Raw genomic sequence first — 20,657 nt, 5'->3', positions numbered from 1 at the left:
AAATAATTATATTTTCTCATAATTTTTTAGTGTAACAATTTAAGGAAACAAGTTGAAAATAAAAGCAAATGTATTGAAGAACTCCAGCAGGAGGTGGGTACTGATTCTCAAAGTTAAACTATTAAAAAAAACTATTTTTTTCACTACATTTTTAGAGAATAATGCTTTCCTTTCCTTTAGTAAGTTCAGTCTAAGTCAGTGGCAATGCAAAATGGAATCATGTTGTTACTAAGCATAATTCTTTATTTTAATTTTTTACAGAATAAGGCCTTAAAAAAAAAGGGCACAGCAGAAAGCAAGCAACTGAATATTTATGAGATAAAGGTATTTGGAATATTTATTTTTATTTTTAAAATACTAGTAAGTAGATGAAAATTTAGGAATTTCATACTCTTATATTGTAGCAGTTATTTTCAAAAATTCTTTGAGATTGTAGGAATTATTCTTTTTAATAGAGTGCTTGTCTATGACTTAGCTGTATCAGAACAATCTAAGCAGCTTAAATATATGAATATGTGTGGTATATGTGTGTATTCATATTCCTTACCCATACTTTCAAATTCGAGATTGAGTGGGTTTGGAGTAGAGCCTTGGAATCTACATATTATAGAAGGTCTATATATGGTTATCCTGCTGCACAAGAAGTTTGAGAACGATTGATTTTATAAAAAAAATTAAAGTTAAGGAATGTCACCTCATGATGTCAGAGCCCTAATTTGTTTATTATCATATTCCTAAGTCTTTGAATAGCAACTGACAGTAAGTACTCAAATAGTTTTTGAGTCTTGAATGGAAAACAGTAGTTCTCAGTATTTGAAAGATGTTCATTTTCTAGAAAAACAAAAATTTTATACCTTCCTTTAATACTATTTGAGATTAGAAATATATAAACATTGTGTTAAAAATGAAAAGAATTCTCAAACTTCTGGAATCATATAGAAAAGTAACATATATCCTGTAATTCAGCCTACTGTAGGTAAAACCAAGAGAAATACACAAAATATTCATAGCAGCATTAGTTGTAGTAGCCCTAAAATGAAGATGACACAGATAACCATTAGTAGTATTAAAAATAAGTCAACAGGAAATCACTCTAAGGTGACCCAGATGTTGGAATTAGGAGATAAGAGCATTTATGTAGGTTTTATAAGTATATTCAAAGATGAAAAGGAGGGTATGTTTATGATGAATAAATGGAGAATCTCACTGAAGAAATAGAAACTTTAAAAAAGCATCAGAGAGATTCCCAAGATGGCGAAGGAGTAGGGGACTCCATTTCAACCAGTCCCCTCAGTTTAGCTAGAATTGCCAAGGAAAGGTTGAAAAACAAAGCTGGGGGGCGCCTGGGTGGCTCAGTGGTTAAAGCCTCTGCCTTCGGCTCAGGTCATGATCTCAGGGTCCTGGGATCGAGCCCCGCATCGGGCTCTCTGCTCAGCAGGAGCCTGCTTCCCCCTCTCTCTGTCTGCCTCTCTGCCTAGCTCTGATTTCTCTCTGTCAAATAAATAAAATTAAAAAAAAAATTAAAACAAAGCTGGGGGCCTCACATTGCCTGATTTCAAGTTAAGTTATAAAGCTGTGATCACCAAGACAGCATGGTACTGGCACAAAAACAGACACATAGACCAATGGAATAGAATAGAGAGCCTAGATGTGGACCCACAACTCCATGGTCAAAGCAGGGAAAAATATCCAATGGAAAAAAGACAGTCTCTTCAATAAATGGTGCTGGAAAATTGGACAGCTATATAGAGAAAAATGAAACTCGACCATTCCCTTATACCATACACAAAGATAAACTCAAATGGATGAAAGACCTCAATGTGAGACAGGAATCCATCAGAATCCTAGAGGAGAACATAGGCAATAACCTCTTCGACATCAGCCACAGCAACTTCTTTCAAGACATGTCTCCAAATGCAAAGGAAACAAAAGCAAAAATGAACTTTTGGGACTTCATTAAGATCAAAAACTTCTGCACGGCAAAGGAAACAGTCAACAAAATAAAGAGGCAACCCACAGAATGGGAGAAAATATTTGCAAATGACACTACAGACAAAGGGCTCATATCCAAGATCTATAAAGAACTCCTCAAACTCAACACTCAAAAAATAGATAACCACATCAAAAATGGGCAGAAGACATGAACAGACACTTCTCCAAAGAAGACATACAAATGTCTAACAGACACATGAAAAAATGTTCATCACCATTAGCCATCAGGGAGATTTAAATCAAAACCACATTGAGATACCACCTTATACCAGTCAGAACGGCAAAAATTGACAAGACAGGAAATAACAGATGTTGGTGAGGATGTGGAGAAAGGGGAACCCTCTTACATGGTTGGTGGGAATGCAAGTTGGTGCATCCACTTTGGAAAACTGTGGAGATTCCTCAAAAAATTAAAAATAGAGCTACCCTTTGACTCTACGATTGCACTACTGGGTATTTACCCTAAAGATACAGGTGTGGTGAAAAGAAGGGCCATATGCACCCCAGTGTTCATACCAGCAATGTCCACAATAGCCAAACTGTGGAAAGAACCAAGATGTCCTTCAACAGACGAATGTATAATGATGATGTGGTCCATATATACAGTGGAATATTACTCAGCCATCAGAAAGGATGAATACCCAACTTTTGCATCAACATGGATGGGACTGGAGATTATGCTAAGTGAAATAAGTCAAACACAGAAAGTCTAAATTATCATATGGTTTCATTCATTTGTGGAACATTAGGAATGACATGGAGGACATTATAAGAAGGAAGGGAAAAGTGAAAGGGGGCAATCAGAAGGGGAAATGAACCATGAGAGACTATGGACTCCAGGAAACAAAGGGAGGATTTTCGAAGGGAGGGGGGTGGGGCATGGTTGAACCCAGTGATGTGTATTAAGGAGGGCATGGATTGCATGGAGCATTGGGTGTTATACACAAACAATTAATCATGGAACAGTATATCAAAAACTATTGATGTACTGTATGGTGAGTAACATAAAACAATAAAAAAGTTTAAAAAAACTGAAATATTGATATATAATTATTCAGTAGAGCTATAAAGAAGAGCAAGGATTAGAAGAAGCAGAGATTAGAATGGAGATTAGAATAGGTAAAAGACAGGGGGAAATGGAGAGTTCTTCAACTTGTATAACATTTCCAGTTAAGTAAGATAAATTAGTTCTAGATGTCTGCTGTATAGCACAGTACCTATAGTTAATAATACTATATTGTGAACTTATAAATTTGTGAAGAGGATAGATCTCATGTTAAATTGTTTTTATGGTAAAAAACAAAGGGCTAGAAGGAAACTTTTGGAGGTGATACATTATGTATATTAATTGTGATGGTTTCATGGTATATGCATATGTCTAAACTCATCAAATTGTGAACGTTAAATATGCATAGTTTTTTGTGTGTGTATCAGTTATACCTCAATAAAGCTGCTTTTTAAAAAAGAATATGCTTTTTTAAAAAAAAGATTTTATTTTATTATTTGACAGATAGAGATCACAAGTAGGCAGAGAGAGGGGGAAGCAGGCTCCCTGCTGAACAGAGAGCCTGACGTGGGGCTCGATCCCAGGACCCTGAGATCATGACCTGAGCCGAAGGCAGAGACTTAATCCACTGAGCCACCCAGGCACCCAGAACATGCTTTTTCTTTGAATCACATGGGTGTTCTATCCAAATGGAATAGTCACTTTAACAAAACCTGAACCTCAGAACAAATAGTTTAAATATTGCTGAGATATAGACCATAAATGAAAATATGGCTACTTTAAAAATATTACTTGTCAGGACTAAATATGTATTTTAGCGGTTTTGTGAAAAATCACATCTCACCATATGAAAACTGTAAGGAAAATGATCCAGCCATAATTTCAATGAATAAGTAATGTTTAAAGAGTCACAAAACCACAAAGTGAATATAAAACATTTTCAAGTAGTGCACATTTACTAATGTTAATGCTATTTCCTTTACTCAAAGGTCAGTAAATTAGAATTAGAACTAGAAGGTGCCAAACAGAAATTTAAGGAAATGACTGACAGCTATCAAAAAAAAATTGAGGACAAAAAGATATCAGAAGAAAATCTTTTAGAAGAGGTAGGAAAAACTAAATATGTTTGAAAATTTGTTATATTAAAACTCTATTTGTTTATTAGCATTTTAAGAGAAAAGCAATTCTGAAGTTATGATTTTTAAAAGATTTAATAAATTTATATGTGACAGTTAAAAAGTATCTTTGTTATTCTAAGTATTTGTGTATTAAGTAATGTATTATTTTGAAAAGATTAAGTGGTCATCATAGTGTTATACTATCATCTCACTTGATAGGACACCCTAAAACAAACCCAAACAGTAATGCATCTTTTACTTGGCTTTCCTTATTTCCTGGTGTTTGATTTCTGCATTTTATGTAAGTAGTATATATGGTTTTTGCGTTTAAGTTAAATTTGTTTTTTTGTGCATTAATCTTAAGAAATACTTTATTTGATAGGTTGAGAAAGCAAAAGTAATAGCCAATGAAGCAGTAAAATTACAGAAAGAAATTGATATACGATGTCAACATAAAATAGCTGAAATGGTAGCACTTATGGAAAAACATAAGGTAACGTGTGTGTGTAATAAGAACTATTAATTACAGCCATATTTATGCATAAAGATGGTGAAATCAAGATAGCAGTCTGATTTGTCAGAAAATTTGCAATAATGACTGATTACAGCTAGAATACTCTTGATTTTCCATTTCTCTAAGTTTAGGTCTTAACCACACAAAGCTGAGTTTGAGTGTCCCTTCCTTGAGAATCCCTCCTCTTGTTATCTGTTTTGTATGGAAGTAATCACTTTTCTTCTGAAATTTCCTAGTACTCTACTTATAGCACTTTGCACCTTCTATTTATTTAAGTACATCCCCAGAATATATATCTGGTAAAGGATATAAATATATCCATTATGTGTGTCTAACACACATTAGGCTAAACACATTTTTATCAGTGGTATAAATAGATGAAAGACTTAATGTTTGTTGTGTTTATCCTTTATTTTTTGTTGTTATAAAAGTAATCATTCTGTTACTGAATTCAGCTTTATTCCCTTCAAAATATGGAATAAAAGGTGGGCTATACCTACCTATTCATCCTTAAAATTGTTGGTAGGATATAACATATGAGGTAACCAATGAGGATTAAACGTATTATAATAATATTTTAAAAATTCATAAAAATATTATGAACTCAGAGATTTAAACATATTTGGCATGTCTCAATTCAGTCTAATCCTTGACACCCACATTGTTCCTTTTTTGGCCAGTGGGAGACTCTTCAAACTAGCTGGCCAGTCCTTTTGACTTGGCCACTTTTTTGCTTTCTATTATAACAACATGTTCAAGACTCATCTTGTATTTCCTGCCCCAGATTTGGGTCTGGAATCAGTTACTTTTCTAAGAGGTTGGTGTTGATAGCCTATTTTTTAATTAGGAAATTCAGCAATTCCAATTAAAAATAATTTTTTGTTGTTCTTGTGTTTGATTATTTTCAAGACTGTTTTCTATGTTTCATTGTTTATTTGAATAAAAATGACTTAAAAATTAGAAAAAAGGTCAAATATATTTACAAGGTCAAATATATTTACATATATTACATATATTATTACATATATTACATATATTTACATATATTTGACCTTTTTTCTAATTTTTAAGTCATTTTTATAATTATAAATTCCAAATATATAAATTCTATCATATATATATGTGATGGAATTTATTGACATTTTCTGTGAATATAAAATGTATAAGGATACTAGTATTATTAAAACATCATTTATGGGGCGCCTGGGTGGCTCAGTGGGTTAAAGCCTCTGCCTTTGGCTCAGGTCATGATCCCGGGGAGCTGGGATCGAGCCCTGCATCAGGCTCTCTGCTCAGCGGGGAGCCTGCTTCCTTACCCCTCTCTCTGCCTGCCTCTCTGCCTCCTTGTGATCTCTGTTAAATAAATAAATAAAAATCTTTTAAAAAAACATAATTTATTTGTGTTTTAATATACTTAAAATATTTTCTCTGTTTAATATAGCACCAATATGATAAAATAGTTGAAGAAAGAGACTCAGAACTAGGACTTTATAAAAGCAAAGAACAAGAACAGTCATCAGTGAAAGCATCTTTGGTGAGATACAGAACAAATAGCAATAAAGCCAATTTTCATATCAGCATGACTGGTGGTAAAGAATAATATTAAATAAGACCGTAATTTTTGAGCTGTAGAATCAAAGAATCTTAGATTTAAAAAAGATCTTACAGGTTTTATAGTTAAGTGGTTTCCCAGTTTTATTTTCTGAAATGTAGGATAAACTCTTTTTTTCAAGTGAATAAATACAAACTCCAGTTACAAGTAAATTTGGAGCTTGATAGAGATTGAGAGAGGAAGAATGGGATAGATTGGGAGAAGGTGAGAAGGAGATAGATATGTAGTGTTAAATATTTCTTTAGAAAACTATAAAAATTTGTCTAAATGAAATCTTTAGTCATGTTCAACTAGCAGCCTTCATATCAGTCAGTATAGTAAGCACTGCGTGTTATACACAACTAATGAAACTTTGAACATTACATAAATAATGAGGTACGATATGTTGGCTAGCTGAACATAGTAAAAAATACAGTGTATATATTTTATGAGTGAATTTATTTCTCTGTAAAACTAAATATATATGAAACGTTAGCATTTTCACTGTTTTGAGAAATACATGGATACACTATAAATTTCATCGTATTTTTTTTCCTTTAGGAGTCTGAATTGTCTAATCTCAAAAATGAACTTTTGTCTGTTAAGAAACAACTTGAAATAGAAAGAGAAGAAAAGGTAGGTTTTGTGGCATTATAGGTAAAGTAGCTAATAATATTTAGGTGCAACTTTCTAGGTTTTTTTAATTTAATTTTTTTAACTGAAGTATAACTGCAACTTTTTTTTTAAAGATTTTATTTATTTATTTGGCAGAGAGAAAGAGCACAAGCGGGGGAGCAGCAGGCCAAGGGAGAGGGAGAAGCAGGCTCCCTGCCGAGCAGGGAGCCTGATGTGGGGCTTGATCCCAGGACCCTGGGATCATGACCTAATGTGAAGGCAGACTTAACTGACTGAGCCACGCGGGCATCCCTAACTGCAACTTTTTATAAGTATTAGGAAATATATTTTGGTAATTATGATTAAAACATCTCGTTTTTTTCAGAAATATGTAGTGTATTCCTTTGTTTAAATATTGAACATATATAAATATAAGCATGCTTTAAGAGTAGAAGTGCTTTTAGGGGCGCCTGGGTGGCTCAGTGGGTTAAAGCCTCTGCCTTCGGCTCAGGTCATGATCCCAGGGTCCTGGGATCGAGCCCCGTGTCGGGCTTTCTGCTCGGCAGGGAGCCTGCTTCCTCCTCTCTCTCTCTGCCTGCCTCTCTGCCTACTTGTAATCTGTCTGTCAAATAAATAAATAAATAAATCTTAAAAAAAAAATAAAGAGTAGAAGTGCTTTTAGATATTAGTACTTGGGAAATATTATCTCATATATTATAAAATGCTTACATATTTAGATGTGTTTTTAAACTATTCATTAGGTTTCAGAAAAAAATAATGCCTTATATTTGTGTAGTGTTTTGCAGTTTACAAAATGAATTGACTTACTTTAAAATGACAAATACCATTTATCTTTTTACTTTCTATAAGACAGATACTATGCTGACTATCCTACTTACATCTGTTTAATTCTTAGAACAGTGCTAAAAGCAATACTTATTACCTTCATTTTTATAGAGGTTAGGTTAATTATTCATGGTCACGTAGTAAAAAAGTAGAATGGCTTAGAATTCAGTCTAGATCTTGCATATTTCCAAAACCTGTTCTCTTAATCACTCAGCAACAGCCTAAGTAACATGCACTTTCAATTTCAAGATCCTTTCTGTTCACTTTGTTTCCTGTACTTAATTCCTTTCTTCCTTTCTCCACTATGGAAAATCTGACAGATTTTTCATATTAAAATTTGATGAATTTCATTTCATCAAAGGTGAACTTACTGTATATAAGTATTCTCACAGCACTTTGTTTTTATATCAAAATAGTTATGTCAGTCTGTACCTCCATTATATTTCAAGCTCTTCAGAGGTAAGGATTATCTCTTATTTATTTTTGTTTTCCCTTTATCTGAGAACAGTTCTTTGAAAATTTTCATTTTTTAATGAATGTTGTCAAAGGAATGACTAAATGTCTCTCTCTTCACCTATAATAGTAATATACTTACCTTTATCCTACTGTTGCAGTGGAAGAGGAGGACTCCTTCACTTTAACTACTCTTAATGTTCTTTTTTTCCAAATGTTTTCCTTATGTGTTGAGATACACTTAACATACAGTCCTGTACAAATTTAAGTTATGCAGCATGATTTGACCTGTATATATTGTGAAATGATTACCACAATACATTTAGTTACTACCCATCATTTCATATAGATGCAAAAAAAAGGAAAAAAAAACTTTCTTTTCCTCATGATGAGAATGCTCAGCATTTACTCCCTTAACTCTCAAATATACCATATAGCAGTGTTAACTATAGTCATTGTGTTATAAACTACATCCTTATTATTTATTTATCTTTTAACTCATACAAAGGTACAAACCTTTGACCACCTTTATCTAATTCCTGAACCCCAACACCTCTGCCCCTGGTAACCACAAATCTAATCTCTTTTTCTATGAGTTCTTTCTTTAATTTTAGACAACATATAAATAAGAACATATAAATATTGCTTTCTCTGTTGGACTTAAATCATTTAGCAAAATGCTCTCCAGATCCATTCATGTTATTGCAAATGGCAGGATTTCCTTTCTTTATGGCTAAATAATATTTCTGTGTGTGTGTGTGTGTGTGTGTGTGTGTGTGCATCATACTTACCTTATCCATTAATCTGTTGGTATCACTTAGGTTGTTTCTATATCTTGGATACTGGAAATAATGCTGCAGTGAACATGCGGGTGCAGATATCTCTTCAGCATGATGTTTTTGTTTGTTTTGGATATATTCCCAGAAGTGGAATTACTGAATCATATGGTAGTTTTATTAATTTTTTGAAGAACTTCTTACAGTTTTCCACAGTGGCTGTGCCTGTTTATAATCCCACCAACAGTGCACAGGAGGCTTCTTTTTTCTTTTTTTCTTTTTCCTTTTCTTTTTCTTTGTTGTTTTTTTAAGTTTTTATATTCTAGTTAGTCAACATATAGTATAATATGGGTTTCAGGAGTAGAATTTAGTGATTCATCACTTACGTATTATACCCAGTGCTCATCACAACAAGTGCCCTTCTTAATACGTATCATTCATTTAGCCCATCCCCAACCCATCTCCCCTCCAGCAACTGTCATTTTGTTTTCTGTAGTTAAAAGTCTGTTTTATGGTCTCTCTTTTCCCCCAAAGTTAATCTGTTTTATTTCCTAAATTCCTCATATGAGTGAAATCATATGGTATTTGTCTTTCTCTGACTGACTTATTTTGCTTAGCACAATATACTCTAGCTCCATCTACGTCATTGCAAATGGCAAGATTTCAGTCTTTTTGATGGCTGAATAATATTCCAGTTTATGTACACCACATCTTCTTTATCCATTCTTCAGTCGATGGACACTAGGACTGTTTTCATAATTTGGCTGTTGTTAGTAACGCTGATATAAACATCAGGGTGCGTGTGTCTCTTCAAATCTGTATTTTTGTTTCCTTTGGGCAAATACATAGTAGTACAATTGCTGGATCATAGGATAGTTCTATTTTTAAATTTTGAGGGACCCTCCATACTGATTTCCTGAGTGGCTGTACCAGTTTGCATTCCCATCAACAGTGTGATGCATCCTCACTAACATCTGAGGTTTCCTGTGTTAATTTTAGCTATCCTGAAAGGTGTGAGGTGATATCTCATTGTAGTTTTGATTTGCCTTTCCTTAATGATGAGTGATGTTGAGCATCTTTTCATGTGTCTGTTAAACATCTGGACATCTTTGGAAAAATGTCTATTCATGTCTTCTGCTCTTTTTAAAACTGGATTATTTGCTTTTGGGGTGTTGAATTTGTTAAGTTCTTTATAGATAGTGGATACTAACCCTTTGTTACATATGTCATTTGCAAATATCTTCTCCCATTCCATAGGCTGCCTTTTAGTTTTGTTAATTGTTTCCTTCACTGTGCAGAAGCTTTATATCTGAAATCCCAGTAGTTCAGTTTCGTTTTTGTTTCTCTTGCCTCCAACAACATGTCTAGTAAGAAGTTGCTATGACTGAGGTCAAAGAGGTTGCTGCCTGTATTCTCCTCTAATTTAGGTCTTTCATTCATTTTGAATTTATTTTTGTGTAGAGTGTAAGAAGGTGGTCCAATTTGATTCTTCTGCATGTTGCTGTCCAGCTTTCCCAACACCATTTGTTGAAGAGATTGTCCTTTTTTCCATTGGATATTCTTAACTGCTTTGTCAAAGATTAGTTGACGATGTGGTTGTGGGTCTAATTCTGGGTTTTCTATTCTGTTCCATTGATCTATGTATCTGTTTTTGTGCCAGTACCATACTGTTTTGATGACTACAGCTTTTTAACATAACTAGGAGTCTGAAATTGTGATGCGTCCAGCTTTGACTTTTTTTTTCAAGATTGCTTTGGCCATTGGGGTCTTGTGGTTCCATACAAATTTTAGGATTGTTTATTCTTTTTTTTTCAGTTTATTATTTTTTTTATTGTGTTATGTTAGTCACCTTGCAATACGTCATTAGTTTATGATGTAGTGTTCCAAGATTCATTGTTTACATATAACAGTCAGTGTTCCATGCAATTCGTGCCTTCCTTAATATCCACCACCAGGCTCACCCATCCCCCATCCACCTGCCCTCTAAAACCCTCAGTTTGTTTCTCAGAGTCCACAGTTTCTCAAGGTTCATCTCCCCTTCCAGTTTCCTCCCCTTCACTTTTCCTTCCCTTCTCCTAATGGCCTCCATGTTATTCCTTATGTTCCACAAGTCAGTGAAACCATATGATAATTAACTATCTTTGCTTGACTTATTTCACTCAGCATAATTATAGCTCTGTGACAAATGCTAATGGTATTTTCATAGGGATTGCATTAAATGTATAGATTGCTCTGGGTAGTATAGGTATTTTAATAGTATTTTTTCTTCCAGTTCATGAACAGAGAATGTATTTCCATCACTTTGTGTCATCTTCAGGTCCTTTCATAAGTGTTTTATATTTTTGAGAGTATAGATCTTTTACCTCTTTGGTTGGGTTTATTCCTGGGTATCTTCTTGTTTTGGTGCAATTATAAATGGGATCAATTCCTTGATTTCTCTTTTTGCTGCTTTATTATTGGCATGTAGAAATTCAACATATTTCTGTACATTGATTTTGTATCCTTTGATTTTACTGAATTCATGTATCAATTCTAACAATTTTTTGGTGGAGTCTTTTGGGTTTTCTACACAGAATATCATGTCCTCTGTGAATAGTGTAAGTTTGACTTCTTCCTTCCGATTTGGATGCCTTTTATTTCATTTTGTTGTCTCATTACGGTGGCCTTGTAGTACCATGTTAAATGACAGTGGTGAGAGTAGACTTCCTTTCTTGTTCCTGACTGTAGAGGAAGTGTTCTATGTTTTTCCCCATTGAGGATTATAATAGATGTAGTTTTTTCATATACAGCCTTTACGATGTTGAGGTAAATTCCCTCTACTCCTACTTTTTTGAGGGTTTTTATCAGGAATGGATGCTGTACTTTGTCAAATGCTTTTTCCACATCTATTGAGAGGATCATATGATTCTTACCTTTTCTTTTATTAATGTGGTGTATCACATTGATTTGCAAATACAGAACCACCCTTGCAGCCCAGAAGTAAATCCCATTTCATCATGGTGAATGATTCTCTTAATGTACTGTTGGATTTGATTTGATAGTATCTTGTTGAGAATTTTTGCATCCATGTTCGTCCATATTGGCCTGTAATTTTTTAGTGGAGTTTTTGTCTGGTTTTGGAATCAAGGTAATGCTGACCTCGTAGAATGAGTTTGGAAGTTTTCCTTCCTTTTTAATTTTTTGAGACAGTTTGAGAAGAGTAGGTATTAACTTTTCTTTAAATGTCTGGTAGAATTTCCCTAGGAAGCCATCTAGCCTTGGATGTTTCGTGTTTGGGGAGATTTTTGATTACTGATTCAGTTTCTTTGTTAGTTATCAGTTTGTTCAAATTTTCTAGTTATTCCTAGTTCAGGTTTGGTAGTTTATATATTTCTAGGAATTTATCCACTTTTCTCCAGATTGCCCAATCTGTTGGCATATAGTTTTTCATAATATTCCTTTATAGTTGTATTTCTGTGGTGCTGGTTTTGATCTCCCCTCTTTCATTGGTGATTTTATTTATTTGGGTCCTTTCTATTTTCTTTTTGCTAGATCTGGGTAGGGATTTATCAATTTTATGAATTCTTTCATACAGCCAGCACCTAGTTTCATTGATCTGTTCTACTGGGTTTTTGTTGTTGTTGTTGTTTCTGTATCATTTATTTCAGCTCTAATCTTTATTATTTCCCTTCTTCTGCTGGTTGTGGTCTTCATTTGTTGTCTTTTTTTTTTTTAAGCTCCTTGAGATATAAAGTTAGGCTGTTTTGAGATTTTCTTGCTTCTTGAGGTGAGACTGTATTGCTATATACTTCCCTCTTAAGACTACTCTGCTGCATCCCAAAGGGTTTGGACCATTGTGTTTTCATTTTCATTTGTTTCCATGTATTTTTTTTTATTTCTTCCTTAATTTCTTGGTTAACCCATTCCTTCCTTAGTAGGTTGTTTTTCAACCTCCATGTATTTGTGGTCTTTCCAAACTTTTTCTTTTTCTTTTTTTTTAAGATTTTATTTATTTATTTGACAGACAGAGATCAGAGGCAGGCAGAGAGGCAGGCAAAGAGAGGAGGAAGCAGGCTCCCTGCTGAGCAGAGAGCCCAATGCGGGACTCGATCCCAGAACCCCGAGATCATGACCTGAGCTGAAGGCAGAGGCTTTAACCCACTGAGCCACCCAGGCGCCCCATTCCAAACTTTTTCTTGTGGTTGACTTCAAGTTTCATAGTGCTGTAATCAGAAAATATGCATAGTATGATCTCAGTCTTTCTTACTTGTTTAGGGCTGATTTGTGACCCAGTATGTGATCTGTTCTGGAGAATATCCCATGTGCACTCAAAAAGAATGTGTATTCTGCCACTTTAGGATGAAATGCTCTCTTTATATATCAGTTTAGTCCATCTAATTCAATATGTCATTCAAAATCATTGTTTCCTTGTTGATTTTCTGCTTAGATGATCTGTTCATTGCTATACGTTAAAGTCCCCTACTATTATTGTATTGTTATCAACGTGTTCCTTTATGTTTGTTATTAATTGATTTATATATTTGGGTGCTCCCAATTTGGGGACATAAATATTTACAGTTGTTAAACTTTGGGGCACGTGGCTCAGAGGGTGAAGCCTCTGCCTTTGGCTCAGGTCATGATCTCGGGGTCCTAGGATCAAGCCCCACATTGGGCTCTCCACTCAGTGGGGCGCCTGCTTCCTCCTCTCTCTCTGCCTCCCTCTCTGCCTACTTGTGATCTCTCTCTCTCTGTCAAATAAATAAATAAACTCTTAAAAAAAATAAAAATATTTTTAAAAATTGTTAAATTTTTTTGTTAGATCGTCCCCTTTTTTATGATATAGTGCCACTCTTCATCTTTTGTTACAGTCTTTGGTTTAAAATCTACTTCGTCTGGTGCAAGTATGACTATTCTGGCTTTCTTTTGACCTTTATTAACATGATAAATGGTTTTCCATCTGCTTGCTTTCCATCTAGTGGTGTCTTTAGGTCTAAAATGAGTCTCTTGTAGGCAGCATGTAGATGAACTTTTTTTTTTTTTTTGTTGTTGTTGTTATTTTAAAATCCATTTGATATCCTGTGTCTTTTGATTGGAGCCTTTAGTCCCTTTACATTCAGAGTGATTATTGATAGATATGAATTTAGTGCCATTGTATTACTTGTTAAGTCATTGTTTCTGGAGATTTTCTTTATTCCATATTTTTTAAGATTGTATTTATTTTGAGACAGAGAGAGAGAGGGAGAGATTGAATGGTGAGAGGGGCAGAGAGAGAGGGAGAGAGACCATCTCAAGCAGATTCTTGCTAAGTAGGGACCATGATGCAGGGTTTGATTCCACAACCATGAGATCATGACCTAAGCCGAAATCAAAATCTTGTCAGTTAGTCAACTGACTGAGCCACCTAGGCACCCCTTCTCTGTTCCTTTCTAGTCTTTGTTACTTTTAGTCTTTCTTTCCCACTCAGGAGTCCCCTTTAATATTTCTTGCAGGGCTGGTTTAGGGGTCATGAACTCTATAGGTTTTGGGTGGGAAACTCTTTATGTCTCCTTCTATTCTCAATGACAGCCTTGCTAGATAGAGTACTCTTGGCTGCATATTTTTCCCATTGAGCGGGTTGACTATATCATGCCATTCTCTTCTGGCCTGCTAGGTTTCTGTGGACAGATCTGTAAACCTGATCTGTCTTCCCTTGTAAGTTAAGGACTTTTTTTTCCCTTGCTGCTTTCAGGAGTCTTTCCTTTTCTGTTTATTCTGTGAAGTTGACTGTAATATGTCTTGGTGATGGCCAGCTTTTGTTGAAATTAATGGGAGCTCTCTGTGTTTCTTGGATTTTGATGTTTATTTCCTTCCCCAGATTAGGGAAGTTTTCAGTTATAATTTACTGAAATGAACTTTCTGCTTCATTTTTTTTTTACATTATTATTTTTTTTTAATTTTTTATTTATTTTCAGCGTAACAGTATTCATTGTTTTTTCACCACACCCAGTGCTCCATGCAATCTGTGCCCTCCCTAATACCCACCACCTGGTTCCCCCAACCTCCCGCCCCGCGCCCCTTCAAAACCCTCAGGTTGTTTTTCAGAGTCCATAGTCTCTCATGGTTCACCTCCCCTTCCAATTTCCCTCAACTCCCTTCTCCTCTCCATCTACCCTTGTCCTCTATATTATTTGTTATGCTCCACAAATAAGTGAAACCATATGATACTTGACTCTCTCTGTTTGACTTATTTCACTCAGCATAATCTCTGCTTCATTTTCTATCTCTTTTTCTTCTTCAGATTTGGGAAGTTCTTAGCCATCATTTCTTTAGATTACTTTTTTGCCCCCTCCTCCATATTAGTTCCTCTGGGGTTCTTAAGTGTGTAAATTGTTTCATTCAGTGGTATCTCATAATTTATATAGTCTTCCCTCGCCATTTTTCATTCTTTTATCTTTGTTGTCCCAATTAGATAATTTCTATGAACTTGACAATAAGTCATTTGATTTTTTTCTTCAGCTTGATCAAGTCTCATTTTAATGCTCCCTATTGCATTTTTTTCATTATTCATTCTATTTTTCATCTCTAGAATTTGTCTAGTTCTTTTTTATGATTTTTGTCTCTGTTAAAGTTCTTTTGTTCATTTATTGTTTTCTTGATTTTATTGAATTGTCTTTCTGTGTTTTATTATAGCTCATTGAACTTCCTTAAAACAACTCTTTTGAATTCTTTATCAGGCAAATTGCAGATTTCCATTTCTCTGGAGTTGGTTACTGAAAATTTTTGTATTTCTCTGTGGTGTCACATTGCTTTGATTTTTCATGTCTGGCATCACTGTCTTCACATTTGAAGGATGGTTGTCTCTTCCAGCTTTTAATTGGTTACCTTCAGGAGAGAAGTATCTTCTGTCAACTCTGCTAGGGATTCTGAGGTTTTCTTGGATCTTTTCTATATCTCTATATCTATTTATGTCTATGTCTGTTTCTGTATCTCTGTCTGCCTGTTCTACATTTCTTGTTTGCTCTTTAAGAGGAATTCTTAAGACTGTATGCTTTCTCTTGATGCTGCAGGTGATGCTGGCAGCCTCCTCTTTGTCCTCCCTCTTTGTTGAATGATCAGGTTTGTATACTTTATCTCAGTTCTGAAGCATTGGGCCAGCTTTCTTCACATGTTCACTAACCATCTTTCAAGGCTTATGCTTGCCACCCTTAAGGGCATGTGCAGATTGGCAATGGGGTATTATGTGTGTGGGTGAGATGTTTGAAGCATTGAGGGAGTGCCCTTGGGCCAGTTGATCTTCAGGCAAGGTATCCCCAGAAGCTCTTGGGCAGTCTTCCCATGGAGTCCATGAAGTGATGAGGATATGTGTACCTTAAATACATTCTGAGCTTTCGTTGCTGTATTCCCAACCCCTTCTCACCTCTCAGTCATGTAGTTCACCCTAGTATTCTGGATGGAGTGGGAAAGAAATGGGCCTCTTTGGCAGCATCCTGCACAACTGGGGAAGCTGGGGATCCCTCTTTTGCTCTCACTTTTTCCCAAAGAGATCTTTCTTGGCACCAAACTGTGCTGTCTTAGGAGAGGGGGTGACAAGGGTAAAGTGAAACTGTTCCTGTTATCCTCTACAGTGTGTTCAATCTGTGATTTTTTTTGTTCCAGTGGTGTGCTAGAACTTCTCTGCTGGATTCTAGAACTTCCATAAAGGTATTCTCATCTGAGGATGATGGTCAAAATCTGTTTTCTTGGTAGGGAGGACGGTAGAAAACTCCTGCCATTTTGCTGACATCGCTTTTCCCTTTTTCCTAATGAAAGCATTTAGTACTATAAATTTTTCTCTCAGTACTGCTTTAGCTACATCCCACATGTTTTGATATGTTGTGTTTTGTTTTCATTCAGTTCTATATAATTTTAAATTTCTTTGTGACTTCTTTGACCCATAGATTATTTAGAAATGTGTTTTTAAATTTTCACATATTCTAAGATTTTCCTGTAATCTTTTTGTTACTGATTTTTAGTTTGATTCCATTATGGTCAGAGAACACAATGTGTATGATTTTTGTATTAGTCTGCTTGGGTTACTGTAACAAAAATACTATAGATTCAATAGGTTAAACAAATATTTATTTCTCACACTTCTGGAAGCTGGAAATCTGAGATCAGGATGCCATCATGGTCATGTTCTGGTCAGAGTTCATTTCCTGACTTTTAGACAGCTGCCTTTTGGCTGTGACCTCACATGGCTGAGAGAGAGCTCTAGTTTCTTCCTCTCCTCACAGGGACACTAATCCCATTGTGGGGACTCCACCTCCATGACCTCATCCAAAACCAGTTACTTCCTAAAGACCCCATCTCCAAACACCATATCATAATAGGAATTAAGGCCCCGATGTATGAATTTTGGGGGGACAGAAATGTTCAGTCCATTCTTTTAAATTTGTTGAGATTTGCTTTATGGCCCAGCATGTTATCTGTCTTGGTGGATGATCCATGGGTGCTTGAAATAATTTTATATTATATACTATTGTTGGAGTGTTCTATAAATGTCAATTACAAGCAATTAGTTGGTTGTATTGTTTAGATTATATATACTTTTGCTGATTTTTCTGGTGAGTAGGTATTTCACTTACTGAAATGGAGGTGTTAATGTCCCCAACTTTGTCCATGTCCCTGCTCAGCTCTTTGATTTTCTTTTTTTTAGAGAGGGTGAAAGAGGGATGGGGGCAGAGGGAGAGAGAGAATCTTAAGCAGGCTCCATGCCCAGTACAGAGTCCCATGCAGGGCTTAATCTCACTACCCTGAGATCATGACCTGAGGCAAAATCAAGAGTCATTTGCTTAACCTGCTGAACCACCCAGGCACTCTTCAACTCTGTCATTTAAAAAAAACCAGTTTCACAGACATAATTTATATACCTTTCAATCACCCATTTGAAGTGTACAATTTAACAGTTTCTAATATAGTTGTGCAAACCATCAAGGCTGTGTAATTTAGAATACATATATCTCCCCCTCAAAGAAGTCCCATATGTATCAGCAGTTATTATCCCCTCCTTTTTTCTTCCATCACCAGATTCAACAGCTCCAGGCTACCACTAATCTACTTTTTGTCTCTATTGATTCACCTATTCTGGCTATTTCACTTAAATGGAATCATATAATATATGGTCTTTGACTGGCTTCTTTCACCTGACATTATGTTTTCAAGTTCAATTCACATCCTAGCATAGATCAATACTTCATTCCTTTTTATTGCTAAATAGTATACTATTGTATGGATTGTATGGATATACTAGGGTTTTGTTTTTTTGTTTTTTTCTTTTTTTACCTTGTGTGATGTCTGTACTACACCGGGGCCCACCTGCACCCCTTCAGCCTGAGCCAGTCCTGTTGCCCAGTTGATCCTGGTCACAGGGTGAGTGCTTATCATGAATGAAGTTAGGACTAAATTTAGTCCCGACAATCCCACATTCTGCCTGCACGCAGGATAGGCCAGAAGGCCACAGCTGAGCAGCCTTGCCACCCCCAACACCGAGGGTCCATCCCCCAGCCCCTAACCCTTCAGTGCTGGCAGGGGTGGCCTGCTCATTAACATATCCTCCAGAGGCTTCCTTTCTTACTTGTCTCACCACAACCACCCCCTCAACCCTCCCGTGTTTCCCAGGGTCATTTCCTGAAAGAATATCTTGGATTTGAATTCTGAGTCTGTAGGGCACCTGGGTGGCTCAGTAGTTAAGTGTCTGCCTTCCACTCAGGTCATGATCCCAGGATCCTGGGATTGAGCCCCACATTGGGCTCCGTGCTCTGCTGGAAAGCCTGCTTCTCCCTCTCCCACTCCCCCTACTTATGTTCTTTCTCTCTCTCTCTCTTTCTCACTCTCACTGTCTCTCCCTCTTTATCAAATAAATAAATAAAGTCTTTTAAAAAATTAAAAAAAAATTTAAATTTTAAATTTTAAAAAAATTTTTAAAAAAAATTCTGAGTCTGCTTCTGAGGAAACCCAGTGAAGACAGAAGTTAACTGCCAGCGTTTATCCAGCACTTTCTCTGTGCCAAGCACCCTGCTCAGTACTTCCCATGTCTTGACTCCTTTAATCCCAAGACAGCCAGGGCTGTGAGAAGGGACCATTATCCTCTCCATTTCACAGACACAGAACCTGACTCAGAGCTAAGTCTTGATGCCAAATGACTCCTCCCATGACCCATCCTTCAGCCTGAAGTCAATATACTAGGTTTTATTTATCCATTCATCAGTTGATGGAAGTTTGGGTTGTTTCCAGTTTGGCTATTGTGAATATTTCTGTACAAATTTTGTGTGGGTATGTTTTTATTTCTCTTGGTTATATATATAGGAATAGAATTGCTGGATAATATAATATTTCTGTGTTTAACATTTTAAGGTACTACCGGACTGATTTTCAAGCCAGTTTTACGATTTTGGGTTCCTACTAGCAATGCATGAAAGTCCCAACTTCCACATTCTCAGAAACACTCTTTTGAATTATAGTCATTCTAGTCAGTGTGACATGGTATATTGTTATTTTGATTTGTATTTCTTTAATGCCTAATGATTGTTGATCATCTTTTCATGTGGTATTGGCCATTTGTATATCTTTTTTGGAGAAATGTATATCCGGATGCTTTTTGCCCATTTAAAAATTAGGTTTGTTTTTTTTTTTGAGTTTTAAGAATTCTTTATATATTCTTGATCAGTCCCTTATCTAAGATTTGCAAATGTTTTCTTTCATTCTATGGATTGTCTTTTTATTTCTTGATGGTATTATTTGTAGCAGAGACTCTTTCATCTTGATGAAACTCAGTTTACCTAGATCCCCTCTATCAAGTTGGGAAAGTTCTTCTCAATTCCTAATTTGTTGAGTGTTTTTATTATAAAAGGGTGTTGGAATTTGCAAAATGCTTTTTCTGTGTATATTGAGGTGATTGTGTGTGGGTTTTTTTTGTATTCTATTAATACACAATATTACATTAGATGATTTTCTGATGTTAAATGAATCTTACATTCTTGGGAAAAATCTTATTTGGTTATGATATATAATAATTATATTCTGCTAGATTCAGTTTGCTAGTATTTTTTTGAGGATTTTTTGCATCTGTGTTCATAGAGAGATTGGTCTGTAGTTTTCTTGTGATATATTTATCCTCAGGCTTTGGATCTTTTCACCAATTCAATGTGAAGCCTTAAACCCATGTATCTATCTGAGAGGTTAAGTTGGGTTATTCTTTTTCTTAAAATTGAAGTATAGTTGACATGCAATGTTACATTAGTTTCAGGTGTATAACGTAGAAATTCAGACAACTGTTTATGTTATGCTATGCTTACCCTAAGTATAGCTACCATCTGTCATCATAAAATGCTATTATAGTATTACTGACTATATTTTCTATTCTTTACCTTTCACCCCATGACTTATTCATTCCATAACTGGAAGCCTGTATCTTCTATTTTCCATCACCCATTTTGCCAGCCCCCCCACCCATCTCCCCTTGGGTAACCATCAATTTGTTCTCTGTATTTATGGGTCTGTTTCTGCTTTGTTTGTTCATTTGTTTTTTTTAGATTCCACATATAAGTGAAATCATATGGCATGTGTCTTTCTCTGTCTGAGTTATTTCATTTAGGATAATATTCTCTAGGTCTATTCATGGTGTTGCAAATGGCAAGATCTCTTTTTCATGGCTGAGTAATATCCTAGTGTGTTTGTGTGTGTGTGTGTGTATGTATATATGTGTGCCATTACTTACTTTTTGCCATTTTACCAATCTCTCTTCAAACTG

General features: G+C 35.5%; 1 protein-coding gene across 3 annotated transcripts in view; it reads left to right on the top strand.

The window, feature by feature from the left end:
• SYCP1 (synaptonemal complex protein 1) overlaps positions 1–20,657 on the top strand; it is a gene marked incomplete at its 3' end in the record, with an annotated part of 134,869 nt that overhangs the window by 90,908 nt on the left and 23,304 nt on the right. For 2 of the 3 annotated variants that reach the window (XM_080802217.1, XM_080802216.1), the window contains 6 exons: positions 31–93; positions 262–324; positions 3,988–4,104; positions 4,499–4,609; positions 6,072–6,164; positions 6,783–6,857. In XM_080802217.1, the coding sequence (XP_080658343.1) occupies positions 31–93; positions 262–324; positions 3,988–4,104; positions 4,499–4,609; positions 6,072–6,164; positions 6,783–6,857 (522 nt within the window). The remainder of the gene's footprint in view (positions 1–30; positions 94–261; positions 325–3,987; positions 4,105–4,498; positions 4,610–6,071; positions 6,165–6,782; positions 6,858–20,657) is intronic. The other variant, XM_080802218.1, reaches the window with a different exon arrangement.

The sequence above is a fragment of the Martes martes genome, assembly GCF_963455335.1.
Source record: "Martes martes genome assembly, chromosome: 4".
NCBI lineage: Eukaryota > Metazoa > Chordata > Mammalia > Carnivora > Mustelidae > Martes > Martes martes.
Note: the sequence above shows the minus strand (reverse complement) of the source record. Positions and strands in the feature narration are given on the sequence as shown.